The sequence below is a fragment of the Dromiciops gliroides genome, chromosome 1 (genome assembly GCF_019393635.1).
Source record: "Dromiciops gliroides isolate mDroGli1 chromosome 1, mDroGli1.pri, whole genome shotgun sequence".
NCBI lineage: Eukaryota > Metazoa > Chordata > Mammalia > Microbiotheria > Microbiotheriidae > Dromiciops > Dromiciops gliroides.
Window position 1 is genome coordinate 67,628,334 of NC_057861.1, and position 27,256 is coordinate 67,655,589.

The window sequence follows — 27,256 nt, forward strand, 5'->3', positions numbered from 1 at the left end:
AAATAGATTGATGAGGGGCAGCTAGGTGGCACAGTGGGTAAAGCACTGGCCTTGGATTCAGGAGGACCTGAGTTCAAATCCAGATTCAGACACTTGACACTTACTAGCTGTGTGACCCTGAGCAAGTCACTTAACCCTCATTGCCCCACAAAAAAAAAATTAAAACAAAAAAAAATAAATTGATGAATAGAACAAAATACACATGGAAGAATAAGAGACAATGAAATTCAATATTCTACATGTGCTGGTACCAGTTTTAGGTGGGAGCAATGGATCCAAGAATCCTCTCTGATTTTGTTAGCAATACCTGGAAAGGATGTTCCCAAGATGGCTGAGTCCCACTAGTCTGCTGAAAATTTTTTAATATAGACACTGTCTCCTGGTCTCAAATCATGTAAGGAGAAGTCCACAGGGCCAGCCTGTACTGTTGTCCCTGCCTTGTAGAGTTCACATAGCCTGGCTTATAATTCCCATATATAGGAAGCAACAGAGGTATCTCCTTCCACCAATTTTATATATATGTGTGTGTGTGTGTGTGTGTGTGTGTGTGTGTGTTGGGGGGAAAAGGTTTTGCTTGGATAGGAGGATGGCCAAAAATCATCTCAAAAGGTGATATATGTAGTTCTCTTGGCCTACTGTGCAGATGGAATAGTTCCAAGGGTAGAACATCAGGCCACTTCAAATGAGTTTCAGTGTACAATTTGCCAATCATGCTCTTAAGCTCTTTATTCATAAGTTCCACCTGGCTTGAGCTTTGTGAAAGGGTATATGGAACTTTGGAGTTACTCCCAGGAAAGAGTAAATTTGGGATAGAACAGAATCAGTAAAATGTGTGCCTTTGTTAGCATCCATGGGGGCTGGTAGACCAAAGGGAGGAATAATCTCTTTAAGAAGAATTTTCACAACAATGGCTCAGGGGCTGGGAAACGCCTCCACCCAACAAATGAGTTGATCAACTATAACAAGACAAAACTTATAATGTCCTGCCTTAGGCATTGTGATATAATCAGTTTGTAGATGCTCAAAAAGTGTATATGCTCAGAAAGAGATCCCAAAGAAAAACTCCTAGGAATATTATAGCCAAATTCCAGAGCTCTCAGGTCAAGGAGAAAATATTGCAAGCTGCCAAAAAGAAAGAATTCAAGTACTGTGGAGCCCCAGTCAGGATAGCACAAGATCTAGCAGCTTCTACATTAAAGGACCAGAGGGCATGCAATATGATATTCCAAAGGGCAAAGGAAATGGGATTACAACCAAGAATCACTTACCCAGCAAAACTCAGCATTATCTTTCAGCGGAAAAAATGGAGCTTTAATGAAAAAGAAGACTTTCAGATATTTGTGATGAAAAGACCTGAACTGAATGACAAATTTGACTTTCAAATACAAGACCCTACAGAACCATAAAAAATTGGAGCTGGAGGACATACCTGGGGTCGTACAGTGGGTGACTGTCTTGTGTCTGAGACCAGGTTTTGGCTGGGATCCCCCTGGGTCCAGGGGTGATGCTTTGTCCACTGTGTCACTTAGCTAGGTGATAACATCTTTAGGGTTAAATTGAGGGGTGAAGGGAATTCACTGGGGGAGGGGGAAGGGCAGAAGTGAAATCCTACATGAAAGAAACAGGAAAAGGCTTATGGAGTGGGGGAAGAGATGGGAGAAGAGCAGGGCAGTAAATGAATTTTTATACTCATCAGAAAAGGCTCAAAGACCTTAAACTCATCAGAGCTGCCTCAAGGAGGGACTAACAGACACATCCAACTGGATGGAGTAATCTATTTAATCTGGGCAGTAAATGAGCCTAACACTCATCAGAATTGGCTCAAAGACCTCAATCTCATTAGAATTGGCTCAAGGAAGGAATAACATACACACTCAATTGGGTGGAGTAATCTCTCTAACCCTGCAGGAAAACAGGAGGGGAAGGGGATAAAGAGAGAGAGGCAAAAGAAGGAAAGGCAGAGTGGGGGAGGGGACAGACAGAAGCAAATCCCTTTTGAAGAGTGATAGGATAAAAGAAATGGATAATAGAATAAATATCATGGGGAAGGCAATAGGATGGAAGGGAAACAGTTTACAATATTAATCATGAAAAAGAGAAAAGGGGGAAATTGTATAAGAAGTATTTATAGCAACTCTTGGTGGAGGCTAAGAATTGAGAATCAAGGGAATGTCCATCAATTGAGGAATGATGGAAAAAGCTGTGTTATATGATTGTAGTGGAATGGTCTTGTGCTACAGGAAATGACAAACAGGATGATCCCTGAAAAACCTGGAAAGACTAATGAACATTGATGTATAGTGAAGTGAGCAGAGCTGGGAGGACATTGTGCGTAGTGACAGCAGTATTGTTCAATGAGCAATTGTGAATGACTTAACTACTCTCAGCAGTGCAACGATCCAAGACAATCCCAAGGAACTAATGAGGAAGCTTACTATGCACCCCTATAGAAAGAACTGATAAAAAGAACACTTTTGGTTTGTACATATATAACCTGATTGCCATCTTGTGGAGGGGGGAGGAAAGGGAGGGAGGGAGAAAAATTTGGAACTCTAAATCTTATGAAAAAGTGTATATGCTAAAGGATGTCCTCCATAAGCTTTAGCCTGGAAGGCATGTTGATTATAAGTATGACAGACAGAACAAGAGGCACAAACCCTAGAGGCTACATCAGTAACTCTAGGGTCAATCCCAGGTCTTTTTACTAAGTCCATAATTCCTTGTGTGCCAAAATAGCCTTTTCTGTGAATAGATAGGCATACATGGTTGTAGAAACTCCAGGGGAGAAGCGGCTTTCCCTCTGAAGTCATCCAAACCCCATTGACCTCTTTAGCCTTGAATTTCTTTTTCCACTTCTCTCCTTCAGACTTATCATAAGTTAGAGGAATAGAAACATTGTCAGAAGATGAGAGGTTAAATACATGTTCAGGGGCTTCTAAAGCAGCAAACTTAGAAATAGCATCAGCTCATACATTCCCTTTTGAGACAGGGTCACTTTTTCCTGTATGAGCAGGACAATGAACAATAACTAGAGTAGATGGAAGCTTCAAGGCAGATAGAAGATCTTTAATAAATTCTCCATTAACAATGACTTTGCCAGCAGAGGTTAAAAATCCTCTCTGCAGCCATAACATTCCTACAGCATGGCAGATACCAATTACATATCTGTAATCAGTGTAAACAGTAGCATTTTTTCCTCTGGCTAGGTGACAGGCTTGTGTGAGGGCTACAAGTTCAGCAGCCTGTGTGCTAAAATGGGAGGGCAGAGAAGCTGCCCAGATAGTATCATAATTAGAAACTACAGCAGCACCTTTCTAGTGGATTCCCTCACGTATAAAAGAGGATCCGTCAGTAGAGAAAATAAAATCAGGGTTCTCCAAGGGTGTGTCCAAAAGATCATCACGAGGTTTCTCAGCCATGTCAACTAGGGAAGTGCAGTCATGCAAAGGCTTTCCTGAGAATGGCAGGTCAGGAAGCAGTGTTGCTGGGTTAAGGACCATACAACGCTTTAAGTGATTCTCTCATTTCCTATCAGGGTTACTTCATACCTAGTGAGCCTTTGATCTGAAAAGGCCTGTGTCCTATGACACAGTAAGAGGGCCTCAACTTCATGAGGGCACTGTATGATTAGAGGGTTACCTAAGATGAGATCAGAGTATAAGAATTGATTTGGGCTAAAATTAGAAAGCCTCGGGCATGCCCTGCAAGCCTCAGGCGCACCATGGGGATATGCACAGAAAACCTGGGCACACCCCAGGTCCCTCTGCCTAGCAGAGGGGTATGCACAGAAACCTCGGAGCTCCAAGTGCACCCTGCGCAGGGCTCCATGCCCCAGCCAGCCTTGGGTGAGGCCAATTAATTAATTCACTTGGGGTGTGTGGGCGGTCAGCCTGAGAGAGAATGGTTTTTTAAGAGCAAGAAGGGAGTAGTAAAGGGGGCTGGTAGAAAGAGGAAACGAGAGGTAGAGGGGAGTGAGTTATGGAGCAACCGAGAAAGGAGATGAGTGAAAGAGAGGAGACAAGAGAAAGCACAGACAGCAGCTACAGGGGAGCGAACGACCAGGGGGAGGGAGGGACTGAGGGGACGAGGAGATGAGACGGAGGGAGAAAGAGTGAGTCCAGTGTTATCAAGTTCACAGGTCATATATTTTGCTTTTCTTTATCCTTATTTCTAAGTTTATTCTTTTTTTTTTTCTTTTTTCTTTTTTTGGTAAGACAATTAGGGTTGTGACTTGCCCAGGGTCACACAGCCAGTAAGTGTTAAGTATCTGAGGCTGGATTTGAACTCAGGTCCTCCTGACTCCAGGCTCAGTGCTCTATCTACTGTACCATCTAGCTGCCCCTCTAAGTTTATTCTTATCAATAAACCCTCTTTTTTTTGGTTTTAATTGAAAGGAGGCTTTTTAACCTCGTTTCTTATTAGTCTGGAAGAAGCAGTTGGGGAGGGGGCAGGCTCTTACAGATTGGCCCACACACGGCTTAACAAACCTCGGGGATCTTTTAAAAAAAACCTTACAGATTGGAAGCTCCAGCCAGCCATGAGTTTACAGACTGGCGAGGCAGATAGAAAATTACAAAAGGCTTTTTTTTACCAAAAGTGCAGTAGCAGCCACGGCCCGAAGGCAGGATGGCGCTCCAGCAGCTACAGAGTCAAGTTGAGTAGAATAATAAGCTTCTGGGCACTGGACAGGCCCTTATTTTTGAGTCAGGACCCCAGAAGCTACCCCTCTCTGTTCACGTACAAAAAGAGTAAAAGACTTACTGTAATCTGGGAGTCCTAGTGCAGGTGCTGATAACAAGGCCTGTTTTAGTTCTGATATAGCTGAAAGATGCTGGAAATCCAGCTGTAAAGGTTCTGGGACAGAATTTGTTGTTAGAGATACAAGAGCCTTAGTAATTTCACCAAAAGAGGGTATCCATTTTCTGCGGTACCCAGCTGTTCCCAGAATAGCCCTTAGCTGCTTCTTAGTAGAGGGAGCAGAAAGTTGTTGAATAGTCTGAACACGCTTAGGGGAGATGGATTGCGTGCCAGTGGCCAAAACAAAACCCAAATATTCCACCTGAGGTAAGCACCATTGTACCTTTGACTTAGAGACCTTGTGGCCTCTTCTGTGCAGCTCTAGTAACAAGTGGCGGCTGTCTTCCTTGCAAATCTCAGCATTAGGTGCTGTCAAGAGTAAGTCATCTACATACTGAACTAGGGTGGAACCTTTAAAGGTAATGAAGGCTAAATCTTGTTGCAAAATTTGAGAGAATAGTGTAGGACTGTCAACAGACCCCTGTGGGAATCTGATCCAAGTCCGTTGTGTATTTTTCCAGGTGAAGGCAAATATGTATTGATAATCTTGATGTACTGGTATCAAAAAGAAAGCAGAACAGAGATCTATCACTGTGAAGTGTGTTGTCTCACACTGGATTGAGGAAATAGCAGGGTTGGGTACTATTGGATATCTCATTTTCTTGCTCCCTAAACCTCTAGACTTTGTATTTCTGAAGAGGGCATTTTTTTTCTAGGCACCTGGATCATCACTCCCTGCTTCCTCTATATCTAATCAGTTGCCAAGTTTTGTACTTTCCATGTCAGTCTTAACTCTTACAGCTATTCCCTTCTCTCTGCTGCATCATCATTTAGGCTGATTGCCTCTCTCCTGAACTACTGCAAAACCTTCCTAACTGGTCCTTGGCCCTCTTCTGTTCTTTTTCTGTATTCTCCCCTCAGGAACCTCATTCACTCCTATGGTTTCAAACATTACCCTTGTGTACATAATATATATCTTTCCATATTTCCAACAGCCTGCTAGGTATCTCCACCTGTACACCTTACTGTTACTTCAAACATGCTTCAACTTTTCTAGGTCATGTGTAATTTAAGATTCTAAATGTGGATTCTAATCTGTTCCCCCAGTTTTGGGGGAAACTGACTAAAAATCACTGATAAAACGAGTTTAGGTTTTTAAGGGTTTATTGGAAAATAGAAAGAAAAAGATTGAGAACAGAATTCTAACAGCCTGGCATTCCTATCTTTCCTCAAATTTCCTGTGAAGTCCTCTGCCGCCACCACCATCAAGTCAGGAAGCCAAAAGGCCCAGCGCTCTCCGCGCAGGCTCCCTTTCCTCCTTCCTGTCTCCTCCCAGACCATAGGAGGCTCCTCAAGTTGATTGGCTGGTAGCCTTGATAGACAGCACCCATGAGCAAACGTCATTTCCTGATGCCAAGGAAAAGCCACAATGCCTCTGAGGCATTTTCCTCATGGTGGAGCTTTCCCACAGCAAGTCTCCAGTAGGTGGCGTCATTCCAATCATTACAGTCACCATCATTTTAGTAATTACTGATGCTTTTCTATTTGCCTATAATGGCTTATCCTTGTTCATATTCAAGTGGGTTAAATAGAGTTATTTCCTACCAGAATGTGAGCACCTTGAGAACAGGAATTGTCTTTTGCTTTTATCACCAACATGACACAGTATATGGAGCATAGTAGGATCTTCATAAATGTTTACCAACTTGACTTCAGCTGTTTGGGTTTTTTTTGATATATTGTAAAAGGCTGAGGATGTATGTCCTAATTTTGAGCTTCATTGGCCTAAGGGAACCCATATCAAGGAGATCATTGATTCCCATCCCCTCTACCTCCTTAGAAAAAGTTGATTATTCCAAGGTTCATTTCTCTTTCTGCAAAATAGAGTAGGTACATACATGGTTAATGGGGTCAAGAGGAAGCTTTCTGTGCAAGAAAATGAAACAAATAGGAAGTTAGGTGCTACAGAGGCAGGAAGACCTGAGTTCAAATGTAGCCTCAGATATTTCCTAGCTATGTGACCTTGGGCTAGTCACTTTACCAATTTGCCTTAGTTGCCTCAACTGTAAAATGGGGATAATAATAGCACTTATCTCTATGGAGATTAAAAATGAGACATAATTTCTAGGTAATTTAATATCTTTTATTAATAGGCCAGCAGATTTTTTTTTTTTTTTTGCGGGGCAATGGGGGTTAAGTGACTTGCCCAGGGTCACACAGCCAGTAAGTATCAAGTGTCTGAGGCCGGACCCAAACTCAGGTACTCCTGAATCCAGGGCCGGTGCTCTATCCACTGCGCCACCCAGCCACCCCCAAGGCCAGCAGATTATTAATAAAAGTATGGTCAATAGATACCTCTCTCAGACCAAACTCTACCCCACCCCGCAATGGCAGTTGACTCACAGTTTATATAGCCCTCTAACTGTAGGAGGTCCATCACATTGTAATGAAATCTATTTTGAAATCTAGAGTTGGTTAACAGCCATCAAATCTGATTGATTAACATGACTGGAGGTGTATTAAATTAGGTCACTCAAATCTTGGTTAAAAAAAAAAGACATCAGGGGGCAGCTAGGTGGTACAGTAGATAAAGAACAGGCCCTGGATTCAGGAGGACCTGAGTTAAAATCTGGCTTCAGATGTTTGACACTTACTAGCTGTGTGACCCTGGGCAAGTCATTTAACCATTGCCCCATCTGGGGGGGAAAAAAACAAAGACATTAGAGAAAGAATGCAGACCTCATTCAAGCCTATGGGAGAAGAATAGTTTCTACCTAGGTATGGTTTGGTTCAGGTTAAATCTTATCAGTAAATTCCTTATCTAGATAAAAGGATCTGTCTCCACCCAAGATTCTTTGACCCAGATGAATCTTACTTTCAAGGAGAACTGGACCTTGTGGGGGGCGGGGGTGGGGGGTGGGTTGAGGGTGGGCACAGGGAAGAAAGGGGAAAGGGGAGAACATTGGGTCCACCCAAGATATGGGTTATAATTACTTCTCACATAGGGTTGTTGTGAGGATCAAATATAATAATTTATTATTATTGTTATTATTATTTTCTGTTTAGAATTTTATTTTCCAAATTACATGTAAAAAACAAATTTTGACATCAATTTTTAAAAACTATGTGTTCCAACTTCTCTTCCTCCTTCCCTTCCCACCCCCAAGAACTCAAGCAGTTCAAATATGATAATAATAAGCTTGGCTTGTAGAAGGCATAAATGGTATTTTCCCCAAAGCATACCACTTCTCATAACTAATCAAATTCTGTTAATAGCCTCATTATCCTACCAGTCTCTCCCCTCTCCAGTATACTATACATACAGTTGCCCATATGGCATAACTCATAGGAACACCTGAGTTTGAATTTTACCTCAGGCTTTACTTAGCTTCTCTGAGGTTATATTTCAGCTTAGGTGGAAACAGTGATAGAACATAAGTCCTAGAGTCAGGAAGACTTAGATTCAGATGCCACCTCAGTCACCACCTCTGTGACCCTGGGCAAGTCACTTAATCCTGTTTGCCTCAGTTTCCTCATCTGTAAAATGAGCTAGACAAGGAAATGGCCAACCTTTCCTGTATCTTTGCCAAGAAAACCCCAAATGGTGCCATGAAGAGTCGTACACAACTGAACAACAACCAAAAAATAAGGATAATAGCATGTGCCTCACAGTGTTGTTGGGAGGATCAAATGAGAATGTATATAAAGCATTGGCAAAATATAAATGTCAGCTATTATTATCCTGCGCTTTAAGAATCTTCCAGCTCCTGGTTGCCTCTGGGATTAAAATATAAACTTCTCAGTTTAGCATTTAAAGCCTTTCAGTGTAGTTCCAGGCTATATCTCCTGGCTTAGATGACATTAATCCCCAAATTAAATTAACATGTGCAAACATGTTAAACATTTTTTTAGTACAGTTGAACATGCTAAGAAATATCCAGTCCAAAGTCCTTTCCAGACTTACCTGAAGACTGTCGGTACTTCATCAAACTTCTCAGTAATGAATATCCTCCCAAAAAATCCTTTCCCCATTTCTTTTTTAGACTTAACCCCATTCTCTTAGGAAGGTGTGTAAAAGGGCAAGAACTAAAACTACATATAAATTTTATTCCATAATGTCTTGTGTTAGAGATGTCCAAGGGCTTGAGGAGACATTGTCAGGGCAATCATTTCTCCAAGTAGAACAATCCTTGGATTAGAATGAGAAATTATAAAACTTGTTTCTAGAAGACCTGTGCTTAAAACCTAAAGATTATACTGTTGGGTTTGGGGTTTTTGTTGTTTGGTTTTTTTGCCACATATCCCCTGAGTTCAGCATAACTCCTCTGCTTTAAGCCCAGGCTGTTCTTTATGATTGAAATATACTCCTTCAAGGATGAACTCAAGTAGCCCTTCCTCAAATTGTCTTTTACTAACTGTGGATAAATATCCTATTGTAAGTGTTGTATCTCCTCTAGAATAAGCTCCTTGACATCAGGGCCTTGGTGATTTGGGTTCTGTATTTCCATAATGCCTTGCACTTACTAAGCCCTTAGGAATATCTGTTAAATTGGAGGTACTGCGGGAAGAAATACAGCTTGTAAATAGACAAATCACTTCAAAGTAATTTGTGGAGATAGAGCACACTAACATCTAGGAAAATCAGGAAAGTGAGAAGGGAGTTCATTCCATGGAGATGTTGGGCAAAGGTTCTGGAAGAGAAAACTCATTGGGAAGAAAAAGTAAGGCAAATTGGCAGGCATGGTATGTAAAGGGAAAATGTGAAGTAAGGCCAAAAAGGCAGGCTGGAATCAGAATGTAAAAGGCTTTCAATGGCTCTGTGGAAAATGTGTATGTTCTCCAGGACTCTTGGGAGCCACTGGCCATTTTTAAGCAGGGAAGGGATATAGTGGGAATAGTAATTTAGCAGATTGGAGAGTATTGGTTGGAGAGGGAGAGTCTGGAAACAGGCAGACCAGTGAGGAGCCATTGCAATAGTGAAGGGGAGAGAGCAGTAGTGGGGCCCTGAACTAGGGCCATGTGAGAAAGGACAGGAGTAACTGCTGTCGAGGGAGGAGGGTGGTATGTGGAGAGAGAAGAGTTAGTTGTGTGTGACAGAAGAGCCAGACCTGAGCTCCTGAAAAGATGGTGGGACTTTCAACAGAGAAAGGGACGTTTGGAGCAGGTGAAGGTTTGAAGGGAGGGAAGTTCAGTGTCGCTGAGTTTGAGAACATGTCGGAGGACATCCAGGTGGAGGCAGTCAATATAGAACCCATTAGGAGATGATAGCTGGAAACAGTGACTTAGGAGGCATCTGCAGAGAGATGACAACCGAATTCATGGGAGCTTGGTCACCAGAGAGGAGGTGTAGAGAGAAAAGAGGAGAGCCCATGACAGAGGTGGGGGGTAGGTGGAGTCCACAGAACACATCCTGGAGCAAAGCCCCACACTACCTGCCCTTCTCTATCTTTCCACTCCACACACTGATGTTGACCTATTTACTGTTTGCTGGACATGATTCGGTCTTCAGACTCCATGCCTTTGCACTGGCTGTCACAGCCTATACCCTGTGTGACAAATAAAACTAAATGACTTTACCTGCCCCCCAGTGTGGGGGGGAAACAAGCTAGGATTTACTTATAATTAGAAGCTTCAGCAACAGTTTAGGCATTAAGCATTTATTAAAGTATATTAGAGGGGCAGCTAGATGGCGCAGTAGATAGAGCATCGGCCCTGGAGTTAGGAGTACCTGAGTTCAAATCCGGCCTCGGACACTTAACACTTAACTAGCTGTGTGACCCTGGGCAAGTCACTTAACCCCAATTGCCTCACTTAAAAAAAAAAAGTATATTAGAAGTTAGGGGGGCAGCTAGGTGGCGCAATGGATAGAGCACTGGCCCTGGATTCAGAAGGACCTGAGTTCAAATCTGGCCTCAGACACTTAACACTTACTAGCTGTGTGACCCTGGGCAAGTCACTTAACCCCAACTGCCTCACTAAAAAAAAAGGCACTAGCCCTGGATTCAGGAGGACCTGAGTTCAAATTCGGCCTCAGACACTTGACACTTACTAGTTGTGTGACCTTGGGCAAGTCACTTAACCCTCATTGGCCCACCAAAAAAATAATAATAAAGTATATTAGAAGTTAGTAAAGAGAAAACACATGTCTCTGAAAGAATAGAAAAACCTAGCTCAGATCTACACTCAAGAGAGAGAAAGCTACCTTCACCTAGCAGATCACACACACTTCCAAAGAGAAAGTCCTCCAGTCAGTTTGAGGGGAAGCTCCCGGTGGGACCAGAAGAGGGGCAGTCCCCATACACAGCTCCAAGCTAATTGGCTGGTAGCATTCAAGTCCATTAATTGACATGACTTGAAGGTGGTCCATGAATTGAAAGGCAACTTCTGTTCCTTGGGACCCATGCTCTCTCAGCATGGAATGCTCTCACACCTCACCTCTGCCTCCTGACTTCCTTCAAGACCCAGCTCCAGTTTCCCCTTCTGTAGGAGATTGTTAAGGTCCCCAGGACCTTTCCTTTGAGACTCCCTGCAATTTACTATCTATATCTATCTTATGAGGACATAGTTCTCTTCATGTTGTCTCCATCAGACTGCAAGCTCCTTGAGGGTAAGGATCCAGGCCTTCACTTTGTACCCCCAGCACCTATCCAGTACAATGCCAGATACACAGCAAAGACTGTATAAATTCTTGTCTCACTGTGACTGGATGATGATGCAGCAAATCAAACTGAGGAAGCAGGTCAGGAGGAATGGAGATTTAAAGTTGGAAAGGACTTGGCAGATCCTTTAGTATAAGCTCTCATTTTACACAGGAGCAGCTGAGTCCCAGAGAAGTTAGATGCAGTCTTTGCCCCAGGCAGTGTCTAGAACCTAGAGACTTCTGACTCCAAAACCAGCGCTTTCTCCAGTGGATGGTGCTGGGAGGAGAGAATAATATTCAGGAAAGAGCAGTGGTTGAAAGGTTAAAAAATAAAAGCTGCAAAGAGGACAGGAAGGAAGGAGCTTGGGAAGATGCCATAGAATTTTTTTTTTTGTGGGGCAGTTGGGGTTAAGTGACTTGCCCAGGGTCACACAGCCACTAAGTGTCAAGTGTCTGAGGCCAGATTTGAACTCAGGTCCTCCTGAATCCAGGGCCAGTGCTCTATCCACTGAGCCACCTAGCTGCCCCAATGCCATAGAATTTTGCAGTGAGGAAATCACTGGAACCTCAGAGAACTGTTCAGCTGAGTAGTGGTTTGGGGAGTCAGACTGAAGGGGATCAAGAAGCCACTGGAAGGGGCGGCTAGGTGGCTCAGTGGATAAAGCACCGGCCCTGGATTCAGGAGTACCTGAGTTCAAATCCGGCCTCAGACACTTGACACTTAGTAGCTGTGTGACCCTGGGCAAGTCACTTAACCCCCATTGCCCCACAAAAAAAAAAGAAGCCACTGGAGTTCTCATGACGCAATCGCTCCAAAAAACATCTACATAAGGTCATAGGAAAATGCCCGGAGCAGCAAAACTCACAGAAGAATGTGCTGAAATCATCTTCTAACCAAGAACAGCTTGGAAGGTCAGAAGGAGGGAGCTGCTGTGCTGATATAGGAGTCGGGCCCAACCCCACAGTCACCCTGACACAGATCCAGTCTCAGGAAGTCCTCATCAGAGAAGGAGGCCCACCAGAGCCTCTGAATCAGCTGAAGCACCAGTGTCATCTGGAACTAAGCTCACAGTCTGGTGAGTGGACTGAGCCCTGGGCAGGGGAGAGACTACAGGGGTCTATGCTGGTGCTAAGGCAGAACTTGGATTCTACACCCCTATTGAGAACCAGGTGGTAGGCTCGAGTAGAAGTGGCCCAGGTGGGGGAGGGGCACAGGCTCATGGGAGCTAACAACCATAAAACACAAAGCTGGTTGTTTGGCAAGTTGGTCTGGGGTCATCTAGGACCAGGAAACAGGCCGGACGAGGGAAGAACCTGATTCTCCTTAAATCATACCACCTGGGACTTCTTAAGCTTGGGATACTGCAGCCTGGAAACAGTGCCCTACTTTAAGGAGCTAAAAGTCTAGTAAAAGAAAGGCAAGATGAGCCGACAGAGAAAACTCCTAGGAATATTATAGCCAAATTCCAAGCTGCCAAAAAGAAAGAATTCAAGTACTGTGGAGCCCCAGTCAGGATGGCACAAGATCTAGCAGCTTCTACATTAAAGGACCAGAGGGCATGCAATATGATATTCCAAAGGGCAAAGGAAATGGGATTACAAGCAAGAATCACCTACCCAGCAAAACTCAGCATTATCTTTCAGCAGAAAAGATGGGACTTTAATGAAAAAGACTTTCAGATATTTGTGATGAAAAGACCTGAACTGAATGACAAATTTGACTTTCAAATACAAGACCCTAGAGAACCATAAAAAAAAAAAATTGGAGCTGGGGGACATACCTGGGGTCGTACAGTAGGCGACTGTCTTGTGTCTGAGGCTGAGTTTTGGCTGGGATCCCCCTGGGTCCAGGGGTGATGCCTTGTCCACTGTGTCACTCAGCTAGATGATAACATCTTTAGGGTTAAATTGAGGGGTGAAAGGAATTCACTGGGGGAGGGGGAAGGGCAGAAGTGAAATCTTAAATGAAAGTAACAGGAAAAGGCTTATGGAGTGGGGGAAGAGATGGGAGAGGAGCAGGGCAGTAAATGAATTTTACACTCATCAGAAAAAGCTCAAAGATCTTAAATTCATCAAAGCTGCCTCAAGGAGGGACTAACAGACACATCCAACTGGATGGAGTAATCTATTTAATCTGGGCAGTAAATGAGTCTAACACTCATCAGAATTGGCTCAAAGACCTCAATCTCATTAGAATTGGCTCAAGGAGGGAATAATGTGCACACTCAATTGGGTGGAGTAATCTCTATAATCCTGCAAGAAAATAGGAGGGGAAAGGGATAAAGAGAGAGGGGCAAAAGAAGGAAGGGCAGAGTGGGGGAGGGGACAGACAGAGGCAAATCCCTTTTGAAGAGTGATAGGATGAAAGAAGATGGATAATAGAATAAATATCATGGGGAAGGCAATAGGATGGAAGGGAAACAGTTTACAATAGTAATCATGAAAAAGAGAAAAGGGGGAAAAATTTTACAAAAAAAGTATTTATAGCAACTCTTAGTGGAAGCTAAGAATTGAGAATCAAGGGAATGTCCATCAATTGAAGAATGATGGAAAAAGCTGTGTTATATGATTGTAGTGGAATGGTCTTGTGCTACAGGAAATGACAAACAGGATGATCCCAGAAAAACCTGGAAAGACTAATGAACATCAATGTATAGTGAAGTGAGCAGAGCTGAGAGGACATTGTGCATAGTGACAGCAGTATTGTTCAATGAGTAATTGTGAATGATTTAACTACTCTCAGCAGTGCAATGATTCAAGACAATCCCAAGGAATTAATGAGGAAGCTTACTATGCACCCCTATAGAAAGAACAGATAAAAAGAACACTTGTGGATTGTACATACATAACCTGGTTGTGATCTTGTGGAGGGGGGAGGAGAGGGAGGGAGGGAGAAAAGTTTCGAACTATAAATCTTATGAAAATGAATGTTGAAAACTACCCTTACATATAAATGGAAAACAAAATAAATACAAAAAAAAAAAAAAAAGAAGCCACTGGAAGATGAAGTGGACATAAAGAGTGTAGGCAGCTTTTCTGGGAGTTTGAATGAAGGGTATGAAGAGATGCTGGATATTAACTTGAGGTAATAACCAAGTGAAGCCTTTTTGATGATGGAGGAAGCAGGTATATATACAGAGGGTGGGCCAAAAATCACATGAAGGGATTTTAATATTTAATAACTCCTTTATTTTTGTTTTTAATTTACAATACCATAGCATTATATACAGTATATATAGGAAATGACTTTACATTATGTGTGAAAAATCAAGTCTCCTAAATGGTGAAAAATAAAGAAAAAACAATTTTCAAAAAGTTGCTAGAACATCATGACTTTTGGCCCACCCTGTACTTAAATACAATATGGTACAAAACTGACAGGGAAGAAAAGATTAAGGAAGAGAAAGAGGATAATCAAAGTGTTATGGGGGAAAATGGGGTAAGGGTTTGGGGTAGGGGTTGGGGTTCTTAGGAATTCCTCTTGCACACAAAAGCAGTTAGAATAAGATGGTAGTTTATTTAGGGGCAAGGGAAGGGAAGGGGAGGGGAAGGGAAACCATGAAAGAAATCCTTGGACTTCTCATGAGGAGATAGGTATGGAACAAAGCACATGGCTCTGAGGTACCAATCTCCTGGAGCAGGAGGCTGGCAAGTACTTTTATAGGGGACTGATGGGAGTAACCATCTGCCTGTGGAAAGTTCCTTTAGTGAGGGAGGACCATCCCCCACTGGTGGTAGCTAGAGGAATTGGGTGAGGGGTGGCTACAGATCTCTCAAGCCATCTCTCTCTTTGTGACATAAAGGCCCCGCAGCCACACCGAAAGTTATCTCCCCAGGGGTAAGGGAGATCAGAATGAAGGGTGGAGGTCCTGAAGCTAGCTCAGTCAGATCTGGAGCTACTTATCTCTTTTGGGTGTGTATGTCCTTGATTGAGTTCAAGGAGAGGCCTACTTGATTTCAAGGAAAACCCCTGAGGTTTCAAGGAAAAAGTTCCTTGAACTCCCCAGAGAACTGTTGGGGTAACCGGGGCCCATAATCCTCCCATGACAAAAGGGACAAGTTCCCAAGAAGTTAGGATGGGATGAAGTTGGATGGAATCAAGCATGCATGTTTGCCCCCTTGACAAAGAGAAGGATGACCTTCTCTGAGATTAGAACAAAGGATTTGGGAATGGGAAGGGATTTTGAGGTGCGGACTAGGGGTGAAGCATAAAGTAGGAGGCAGGGTCTTGAGAAGATCTGAAACAATCCCTGAGTGAGTATAAAGGAGTCAGAGTGAAATAAAATGATTGCTGCATAAGAGTAAGGGCTCACTGGAAATTAGGTAACAAGTTTGTAGAAAACTCAACCAACCCGATTGTGTGACATCTCTCATTGGCATTCAGCTGCATGTGAGTTGTTGGCAAGGTGTAAGCCATGTTAGGACAGGTAAGCAAGGGATTCCAGGATAGAGGGTGGTATATAATTTGAAACTAAATAGTTAAATATAGTCTGTGAAGAGAGAACAATATGGCCAGGCGCCAGATGATGGGCTGGCTTAACAGAGAAGAATTGAGTGACCATAGGGAGGGAGGGAAGAATAGCAAATCATCAGAAATAGCAATCTCAGAGTTTAAAATGATGGCGGTAGAAGAGTCATGGGTGATGCATGATCAGAAGTGTGCAGGTACGGGGCGGCTAGGTGGCGCAGTGGATAAAGCACCAGCCCTGGATTCAGGAGTACCTGAGTTCAAATCCGGCCTCAGACATTTGAAACTTACTAGCTGTGTGACCCTGGGCAAGTCACTTAATCCCCATTGCCCTGCAAAAAAAAAAAAAACACACAACAACAAAAAAAACCAACAGAAGTGTGCAGGTATGTGAGAGTGCAGGTCTTGGAAGTTTAGGAGGTTAATAAAGTATGAGACCAATAGAATATTAGGGTAAAGGAAAGGGTTTTTTGTTTGTTTTAGGAGAGGAAATCTGAGTGTAGGCTTAGGATAAAAAATCAGCAGAGCAGGAAATAATAAAGGTGCATGAAAGAAAGGGAATGATTAATGGAGTAAAGTCAGTATGCTCACCTGCCTTGAGAGGTATTGGGTTCCCCTTAAACTTGAGGGAAAGACTCAATGAGCTGCTGATTGGGTATTAGAAGTTTCAGGATGAATTAAATGGCCTTTGAAAATCTAGGATTCTATGACCTTGTGGAAAGATTTAAATGGTTTTTAGGGTCTCTTCTAGCTCCAATATTCTACGTACAACTCAGATCTTGGCTTCCTGTTTTAATAGTGAGCTAAAAATTCATAATTACCACCAAGGAAAAGCATTCATTGAACTCACTTATTTATGCACAGTCGTAGAGATAGGATCTTGTGAGGACTTTAGCATAAGATGATGCCCTCGATGACCTAAGTTGTGGGAAGGCACCTGAGAAATATAGTTGCTTCTATCACAGCATTTAGAGCTGGAAAAGACCTTACGGTTCATCTAAACCAACTCTCATTTTATAGACAGGAAACAAGCCCAGAGAGCTGGAGCAACTTGCTCAGTGTCACACAGTAATCTGTTTCATAGGAGTATTCTTTCCACTAGACTGTCCAAGCAGATAGCCTATGATACCAATAGTAAGTGCTTTGCATTCTTTTTCGTACTTTTTTTTTTGGTGAGGCAATTGGGGTTAAGTGACTTGCCCAGGGTCACACAGCTAGTAAGTATTAAGTGTCTGAGGCTGGATTTGAACTCAGGTCCTCCTGAATCCAGGGCCGGTGCTCTATCCACTGTACCACCTAGCTGCCCCGAGTTCTTTGCATTCTATAGAATTACAGAGACTCCTTAGAGGTCATCTCAGCCAACATGTTTATTTTAAAGACAAGGAATCTGAGGCCTACAGAGGTAAGTAAGGTCTCCAGGGTCATATTTTAAGTTAGTAGATAGGCTAAAACTAGAGTCAGGTCTCTTAACCCCCATTTGAGGACTTTTCAAACTGAGTTACCAGGTTCTGAATAAAAAAATCAGGATTTGTGATCTGCCAAAGGATATTCCTATTATGAAACTTATACTTTTCTTAAAATTGGAATTGCCCCAGGGAAATCCGAGTTGCCATTCTTGAACTGGGCATCAGTCAAAAGAACATGCAAGGGGACAGCTAGGTGGCGCAGTGGATAAAGCACCGGCCCTGGATTCAGGAGGACCTGAGTTCAAATCTGGCCTCAGAAACTTGACACTTACTAGCTATGTGACCCTGGGCAAGTCACTTAACCCTCATTGTCTCATCCCCCTCCCCTGTACGGGCACTGTGCTAAGCACAGAAGGTACAACAGTCTAATGGGGAATGTCAGTGCCAAAAGAAGTCTGGCTGGTCCTGACTGGTCACTGGCAAAGCTGATTTTGGGAGGCTGGCTGGCATTTCTCAACAAGTAGCACTCTTCTCCAGAGTGGAAACTGACTGGGTCTTACTTCAGCACTTGGTGTGCTCCCTTACCATGGCCTCTCATATGCAGAAAAAGCAAGGGGACCTTCCTAGAATATCTTTGGAGAGAATTACCTAGAAGATATGGAAGGAGGCCATGCTACACAGTGGCCACTGGAGGACAGCAGATCATCAGGATACAAAATGTCTGGACCTGGAATTCTAAAGCTTGAAGAGCCACTATTACATCATCATTCAGTCCAGCATCTCCATTTTACAGATGGAGAAATCAAAGCTGAATGAGAAACCACTTGGCCAACGTGGCAAAGTAACAGAGTAGCAGGGTGAGACTTTTGGCACAGGACCAAAGCAGAAACTTGGAGGGCTTGGAAAGCAGGCTGTCCCTGTCTTCTTTTGGGGAGCTGGATTAGGGGCCAAATATTTTGTGTTTCTGTCACGTTTCCATAATTCTGCGTGAAGCTTTCCATTGCTTTGTGCTGATAGTCAGTCACACAGGCAGAGCCAGTTAACCCAGTCATTGACAAGCAAAGTGCCTACTATACACAAAGCACAGCATTAGGCACAGTAGGGAGAGATGAAAAGAAAAGCATTCATCTTAGAGGTACTTACAATCTGGAAGGGGGAAGCAAAACAACATGAGGACAACTTCAAAGTAAAATAAACCATCCCTTGGGTGAAGCAGCAGAATGAAAACAGGAGTGATCTGGGAAATATTTCTGTAGATTAATTTTGACTAGTTTGGAGAATTATCAAGGGATGGGACAAGCTTTCCTCTCTCTGCTTCCCTGGTAGAGGACCTGCAAATATATACAAAGCAAGATATACCCAGGATAAATAGGGAATTATTATTAAGAGAGGATGGGGAAGGCATCCAGTAAAAGAAGGGATTTTATTGGGGACTTAAGAAGCCAGAAAACTCCTGAGGGGGCACAGAAGAGGGAGAGCATTCCAGGCATCGGAAACAGCCAGAGAAAATTCCTGGACCCAAGAGATGAAATGTTTTGTCCCTGGAATAGCCAGGATCCCAGTGTCATTGACTTAAAGAGTATGTGAGGTGTCGGACTGGAAAGGTCAAAGGGGCTAGGTAATGTAGGGCTTTCAATGCCAATTGGAGCATCTTGTATTTGATTCTGGAGCTAACAGGGAGCCAGTGGAGTTTGGGGGTGGGGGTGGGGATTAACATGGTCAGATCTACACTCAAAGAAAGTCACTTTGGTGGCTGAATAGAGGATAGATTGGAGTGGGAAGAGACTTGAAGCCAGCAGCAGCTATTACAATAATCCAGGTATGAGGTGATGAGGGTCTGCCCCAGAGTGGTGATAATGTCAGAGGAGAGAAGAGGACATATTCAGATCTTGCAAAGGTGAAAAGAGCCTAGAATTCAACACTCTTCTACATTTTATCTTCCACAGTGTCCAACATAAACTTAAGGCTTAGAGGCCTTAAACTCAAAGGGCCAAATGCAATAACTGATAATTCAATTATACAGGCTTAGAATTTTACAGCTAGAAGAACATTCATTATCCAGTTGCAGATGAGGGAACTAAGACCAGAAAATCTAAGCTCAATTTCTTGGGCAAGAAACTGAATACCTTTGGAGCACAGGTTCTGTTTCCACCATGACAGGTCATAGAAGGTGAGAAGTTAACAGCCGGGTAGGAATATAGTATCTGAAAACAAGATTGGTATTTCTGGACCATGGTTTAAAATATGAGTCTGGCTCCTGACCAGACTTGTAACAAAGCTAATAAAAATGTATTGCTTGGAGTTGTGCAAATGTAATAAAAAAGGTCTTTAAACTGAAAAAGAATTGGGGGGGAGGGATCTGCAACTAACCACCAAATTAAATATCTTACAGAGTAGCTACAACATAAGAAGAATAGCAGTAGGAACACACATTCACAGGAGATAAAAATGTAAGGAGCCAGCTATAAAATCCATGGCCTCAGATGTCTATACACAAAGTATGTGTGAGCTGACTCTTCGGGAGTAGAGAAAGTGGTAGCTATGCTGTACTGTATGCCCTGGTCAGACCACTTCTGGAGCCCTGGGTTTAGTTATTAGGCCACATATCAGGAAAGACATTGATGAACTGGCATGTGTCCCCAGGAGAGCTAACTGACTGGTGAAAGGAGTGAGTTGTTATAGGAAACTGGATGAAAGAACTTGGGCTGTCACTTAGAAAAGACTTAAGAGCATCACGTTAGCTTTTTCACTTCCAAGTATTTGAAGAGCTGTCACATGGAAGAGGGTTTTAGATTTGTTCTACTTGACCCCTCAAAAGGCCAGAACTGGAAAGGTAGTGGTCTCTCCCTTACTATGGAAGTTCAAGCAAAGCCTGGATAATCTACTGTAGAGGGGATTCTTGACTGAGGGGGATGGGTCAGACTAAATGGCCTCTGAGTTCTCTTCTCACGGAGGATCTGGGAAGAGATTCATCTAAGTTCACACTTAGAATTAATGCTTTCTAATATTCTTTTCTCACAGGATTGTGAGGAAAGTGTTTTGTAAACCTTAAAGCACTATGTGTGAGTGTTTCTGTGTTCTCAGAGGTGAGGATGATACATAACTCCAAACATGTCTTAAATGGTGATCTGTGGTCTATACATACTGAATTTATGTCCTGTTATTTCTGCTTTTGTAACATCTCTCCTACATACTCCCTTCGAACCCTGCCACACTTTGGTAGAGGCCCTCATCACCTCATACCTGGGTTATTTAAATAGCCTGCTAATTGGTTTTCCTGCCTTAAGAAGCTCTGGATATCAGATTGATCTTCCTAAAGCACAGGTCTGACCATGTCACCCACTCCCTATTCAGTGAACTCCAGTTTCTCTCTATTACCTCCTGAATCAAATGCAAAATCCTCTTGTTTGGCTTTGAGGCTGAAGGCTATGTAGGTCTGGCAATCTTTCTGCAACATTGAATCAACTCTAAAATTCACTTCTCAGTTCTCCAGGTCCTGGGACCCCTCAGTCTCTCTGATTGGAAAGGGCAGAGGGTCAGTATCGGAGAACTCCTCCCAAATTCTTCATTTAAGGAGGGAGTCCAGCGCTGACAGCTCCTCATTTCCCGTTAGGCTTCAGATCATCAGAGCCTGCCTCCCCAGTCCTCCCATCCCTCCCCCTGTGAGGGCAAAGACTGGCTTTTGCCTTTTTTTTTTTTTAAATTCCCAGCACTTAGCACGGTGCCTGGCAAGTAATAGGTTCTTTTTTTTTTTTTTTTAAACGGGGCAATGGGGATTAAATGACTTGCCCAGGGTCACACAGCTAGCAAGTGTCAAGTGTCTGAGGCCGGATTTGAACTCAGGTACTCCTGAAACCAAGGCCAGTGCTTTATCCACTGCGCCACCTAGCTGCCCCCATAATAGACTTTTTTTTTTTTTTTTAGTGAGGCAGTTGGGGTTAAGTGACTTGCCCAGGGTCAGACAGCTAGTAAGTGTCAAGTGTCTGAGGCTGGATTTGAACTCAGGTACTCCTGACTCCAGGGCCAGTGCTCTATCCACTGCGCCACCTAGCTGCCCCGCCATAATAGACTTTTAATCCAGTTTCTGAGCTGAGGGGAATTCTTTTGACTAGGTGGGTAGTTTTAGCACTAGTATCCCAGAAGCAACTTCTCACAATCGTCTCTTATATAAAATGATGCTACTAGATCTGGTGAACATTTCCGTGCACTAGAAATCCTGGTTTCCAGTTCATTGAAGTACTGAACCTCTAAATTTCCTCAGCTTGTCAAATGAAATATAATAAATACAGCAGGACCAGCCTAAGCAGCCACAGCATGAACACAGGCCCCTGGGTCATCAAAACCACATGTTGGCAGTCAAGAAGCCCGGGTCAAAATTCTAATTCTGTGAGATGCTGAGCACATCACAATCTCTATGGACCTCAGTTTTCTTGTAATAAGGGAATGTTAATACAATCTCACAGGGTTGTTGTACAGACAAGTGCTTTGTAAACCTTAAAGTGCTACAGAAACAGCAGTCGTTTCTGCTCTTTTTTACTCTTTCTGAATTGCTTTCACATTGAACATTTTTTTCTTGAGACAGTCCTTTTATGGCTCCTCTTGGGTCCAACATCTCAGAGGCCAGTTTCTAGAACCACATTTGAGTACTTCTCAAAAGTGCACTCCTCAAAAAACAGGAAATAGTTCTAGATGAGTGCGATGTGTGTGAAGATTGGTGTAGAATGATTAATTTTCACAGTAGGTAGATCTGGTCAGAGATGGTAAGGAGCAAGAGTAAAGGTTGGATGTTTGAAATGAACAAAAGTTCTTTTGCTACATCAGGAGAGCCAAGGACAGAAGTGCAGGAGGCTGTGCCTCCACCAAGGCATTCTGTACTCTGGTACCACAAGGACAGCAGACTGGCTACAACCAACCCCACCTCCCAGCAGTGCTGCACTTTCCATGCACCTTGTACTTCAACTGTAATCCCACTTTGGCTTTATCATGAAAACCAGTAGGTGTGAGAGGTCTGTCCACAGGCACTAGGGGTCTGAGAGCAAAAAGATAATGAAAGAAAAAGCCAAAGTCCAAAGCATGGAAGGTTATTTCCAAGATGGGCACATTCAATATGTTTATTGCTATTAAAAATGAAAGTGTCGAGGAGATTTTTGTGCACATCAGTTTTGGCATTTATCAAAAGAGCTAATCAAATAAATGTCACTGCGGTATACACCTTCCCTTGACTCTTAATCTTTGCTTGTTGGAATTCTCGCAAAGGAACAGATGTATCATGAGGCAGAAGTTCATTTTTGTTGCATTACCACACGTGTAAGAAAAACAAATTCATCACATTCCATAAAAATTAGCATAAATTTCTTCTAGGAAAGGGATAGATTTCTAAAAAAAAAATTCTTTTGGCCTTGCTTCATTATAGATTTTGAAGCATCCAACCAGACAAACCCTGTAACTATTACAGATTTTCTGAAATAAAAATGTGTTTTCTTTACCCCCTACTCTTCCTTTACAAGCCCACATAGACTTAGGAATGCAAAGAGCCCTGTCAACATACACATCTTCCACTTCTCATGAAGTCATTTTAAAAAGGCCATCTGAGTTTCATTAGTACCTTCTGCATTAATAGGAGAATATTTCAGACAGAATATACTCAAATATACACATTTATAAGAAAATCCTGAAAATCATCAGAGCATAAAACTATCAGTATAAACATATTTCCAGAAAAAAACCAAAACCTATTACCTTTCATAATGTAATGCTAAACCAGGTTTGCCCTTTTTTTTCCTCTTTTCTTTTTTTGTTTGCAATTTGGTTTTTGGCACAGAATTGTTACCATGGAACTAACCAGTAATGCAAATGTTAATGTTTTACAAAAATTTGAAGTTCAAGACCACAAAGGCATTTGTGTCTTCTTCCACAAAGGAGAACATTTATGTACTGAGACAATACAAGGATAGTTGTTCCCCCACATCAGTGTCATTAGCTCAAAGCAGTCCTTGGCAATTAATGAGGGGGGAAGGAGAGATTCCGATTTTCTATTATGAGTAACAGGCACATCAGTTTAAATATCAACTAGAAACGGAAAATAAAGCAGGCTAGTTGGGCCTCACTAAGGCACTGCCCTATAACACTGATAATCCCCCCACCCCCACCCACTACCCTTTCAGCTCAGATTTGGTAAAAATCTCATTGCAAACACTCAGCAATTTGGCATGATGGTAAATATGACCTTTAACATTTTTTAAAAATCATTCTTCTTCCCAATAAAATAAAACCAACAATTGAAGCCTAGGGGCTGTCCTTTTTCTCTATACAAGAAAAATCCATGTGCTCTAATTCTTTCATTTCCTTTTTGTGCCACCTGGCTTGAGCGTTGCTGAAGCTGAAGTACAGGGTCTTGGTGGTTAGCTGCTACTTCTAGAAGATCCTTTGGTATCTAAAGTCAAACAGAAACCCCTTTGTACATATGTTGAGGCTATCTGAATTCTAGAACGTTTGCCTGCCTTTCCTACAGCAAAACAAACTGCTCAGTTAAAAAAAAAAAAGGCAGCCGGATGGGCAGATTAATTCTCATAAAACACCACTCAACAAGGGAGCAGAGAGGCCAGGCCCCCCCTTTAGCCCACGTAAGTACAATATAATGCATGCTTCTGCTTCCTAAATGTGGCCAGAGAATTTCTCCTTATAGGCCCTGTAGGGAAACCAGAAAATCTGTTCTCACACTTTGCCTGAGCTGCTTCTACCACAGTGAAAACTAGTCAAGGCTGCAGCAGAAATGTGTGCACAGAGGAATAAAAAACGCTAGAGGGCGCTGACCAACTCACCATGCCCCAGGCTCCAAAACAGTCATTCTAAAGCAACTGTCACTGGCTGGGACTGGGCACTGACATTTCAGAATGCCAACAGAGGAAGCAGTTTATTCACAGTGATGGAAACATTACCTGAAGTAACAGAAGTACGGACTACCCAACTCGGAATCCATTCTCTCTCTCTCTGATGTACTACATGTCCATTTTTACCCAGTGGGAAGGAAGCGCCTTCCCAGTCTGAATTTCTATAATATTTTAAAACTGCTTTCCCTCTTAAAAATACTGCATCCTTTATACACATACAGACCCCTTTTCAGAAGCCCTTCCTTGAGTAGAAGTAAACATTTACATAATCTAAGAGGCACTAATAGAGTGGAGTCCTAGAAAATCCAGGTTTCGGGAATTCCAAACCCAGATCCTTTGAAATCCTGTGAAATTTCTTCTGCTCAGAAACGAGTCGGAGGGCTAGATGTCCTGTAGGGAGTGATTGGGGTCACCACGCTCCCGCTTCACCAGAGGTTCACCCAGACCACGGGCATCTGTGTCTGTTTCACTGCTGAGATCACTGATGTCATCTGCAGACGACAATTGATAGAGTAGATTGTCATCGAGGGAACAACAAAGAGAAAAGAATACTTTGTACTTAATAAATCTGCTAAAACAAAAATACTTGAGTATCCCAGAAGCTCAAAGTTGGAAGGCACCTTAGAGGCTATCCAGTCTGATCCATAAGGGAATGCTTGTTTCCTTGACTAGCCATTGTTTGAAGAACTCCAGAGGAACTCACTACCTTCCAAGTCAACCATAATATTTGGGGGGGTAACTCTAATTATTAGAAATGTTTCTCTTATATTAAGCCTCAATCTGTCTCTTGGCAACTTCTACCCACTCTTCTGAAGGCAAAGCAGAACAAGTCTAGTGCCTCTTCCACAATTTCAGATACTTGAAAAAAACTATCATGCCCCCAATCCTCAAACCCCCAAAGCCTTCTCTCCAGGCTTAAGTCTCCTAAGGTATAGTCTTAAGGCCTTTCACCATCCTGGTCACCCTTCTCTGGGCACTCCACCAAGCATTTTTGTTTGTTTGTTTTTTAGTGAGGCAATTGGGGTTAAGTGACTTGCCCAGGGTCACACAGCTAGTAAGTGTTTAAGTGTCTGAGGCCGGATTTGAACTCAGGTACTCCTGACTCCAGGGCCGGTGCTCTATCCACTGCGCCACCTAGCTGCCCCCACCATGCATTTTTGTTCTTTTTGTTTTTGTTTTGTTTGGGCAATGAGGGTTAAGTGACTTGCCCAAGGTCACACAGCTAGTAAGTGTCAAGTGTCTGAGGCCGGATTTGAACTCAGGTCCTCCTGACTCCAGGGCCGGTGCTCTATCCACTGCGCCACCTAGTTGCCTCCTCAGCATGCATTTTTGTGATTACCACTGGTAATTTTGTGATTACCACTGGATGTTCACTGGTGAATTCTTTAATAATATGGCCTGGAATTTTGTCAGGAATTGAAGTCAACCTTACTGGACTATAGTTTACAGACTACTCATTTGAAAACTGGGGTGTTGCCATTCTTCAATCCTGTGAAACGTTTCCAATTTTCTACAATCTTTCCAGGATTACTGACTATGGCTCAGCCCTCAAATCTACCAGTTCTCTATGAGATTTCTGAAGTATGTGACCCATTGAGAAGAGTTTGATTCTGAGAACCTCATGAATAGCTAATTGGCTAGGACTCATTTCTGTCTCTGTATTCTGTACCACCTTCATAAATGGGCTTCTTTTTTTCCTCCTTCCCTCCCTAGAATAGGAAGGGGAAGTGGCAAGTATATCCTACAAAGCTCTCTGGCCTTCCCTCTCAGTTTTCCTTTGCCCAAAGGTGGGTCTTCAGCATGCCCACGCAAAATGATTGCATGAGGAGTCTTGGACTAGTGACCAGATCTGGTATGGGGAAGCCTGACTTTCTTCTGGCTCTAGGGATCAAATGAGCTGAAGGTTCAGCATCAAGATCTACATATTTGAACTATACAGTGGTATGAATGGAGTTTCTCTTTTCTGTGTCTCATTTGGGTCTGAACAGGTAGGGAGTATCTTTTTGGATGTAACCCCATTTCCCACCAGATTAGGTTCTTATTATCTGTTGGTCCTAAATCCCCGGAGCTCGGTAGGGGGGCATAGTTTATAGTGTTAGACTGTAAGATCTGTTCAAATTCTACCTCAATTTCTTACTAGCTGTGAGACCCTAGGCAAGTCACTCACCCTTGCTTAGCCTCTGTTTCCTTATTTATAAATGGGGATAAGTAATAGGACCTACCTCTCTGGGTTAGTATGAAAACCAAATGAAATTACATATGTAAAGCAAATATTACCATTTTATTCCTAAATCCAGTTCCTGTTTCTATTTATTGATTACAGGATAGAAAAAGCTAAGTTAACAATTTAAATATTAAACCCCACTCTAGAGCAGGATGGATCTGAGATCTCCCGGCCCCCCCCCCCAAAAAAAAGTGAATGATGCTAGAACATACCTTTATCTAGCAGTGTCAGTGACAGGGAGGCAAGGTCATTGAACTGAAAGAAAAATAAACATTTTTGATGAATAAAAGGATTCAAATTGATGTCAGTGAAATTTGCAACAGAATCCTATAAACGTTTCTCAAGCACTTGTTTCATATAAGATACTGTGTTATGCTTAAGGAATATAGAAAGCTCAAACAAAACACAGCCCCAGCTGTCAAGGAGCTTGTTGTCTTAAGTGACTTCAACATGAGCAAAACTTGGCTTTGTTTTTTCACATCCCACAAGTTGTGTTAAGGCCATTGTTATTACTTTGTAAACGTTGTGATACTTTCAGATCTTTGATTATGTCTGCCACTACTTTTATTTTGCAAAATCCACCAGGGTCTTTACTCCATTTGAAAGGAAGAGGGAATTCTAGACTGGAAAAACAAAGTGTATAAGTGTTTGTTAAAGCCAGGGACATTCCACCAGAAACTGATCCCTCTCCAGTGGGTAATTCTGATAATTCACATAATCTAACATGACATACATGGGACAAGTAGTAAACTAATACAACTAAATTTCATTAGGGTTCTGGTGTTGCTGTCATTGTTAAAGAAGTAGCACTTAGCCAAACAAAAGAATCTG

The 27,256-nt window shown here is 42.6% G+C and overlaps 1 protein-coding gene across 2 annotated transcripts in view; it reads right to left on the bottom strand.

Annotated features, from left to right (window-relative positions):
• Window positions 1-21,915: 21,915 nt before the first annotated feature.
• The window catches only part of RFX2 (regulatory factor X2), a 166,686-nt gene continuing 161,345 nt past the window's right edge, over window positions 21,916-27,256 (bottom strand). For both annotated transcript variants that reach the window (XM_043979802.1, XM_043979801.1), the window contains 2 exons: window positions 26,638-26,680; window positions 21,916-24,692 (listed from right to left, as the gene is read on the bottom strand). In XM_043979802.1, the coding sequence (XP_043835737.1) occupies window positions 24,583-24,692; window positions 26,638-26,680 (153 nt within the window). In that variant the 3' untranslated portion in view covers window positions 21,916-24,582. The remainder of the gene's footprint in view (window positions 24,693-26,637; window positions 26,681-27,256) is intronic.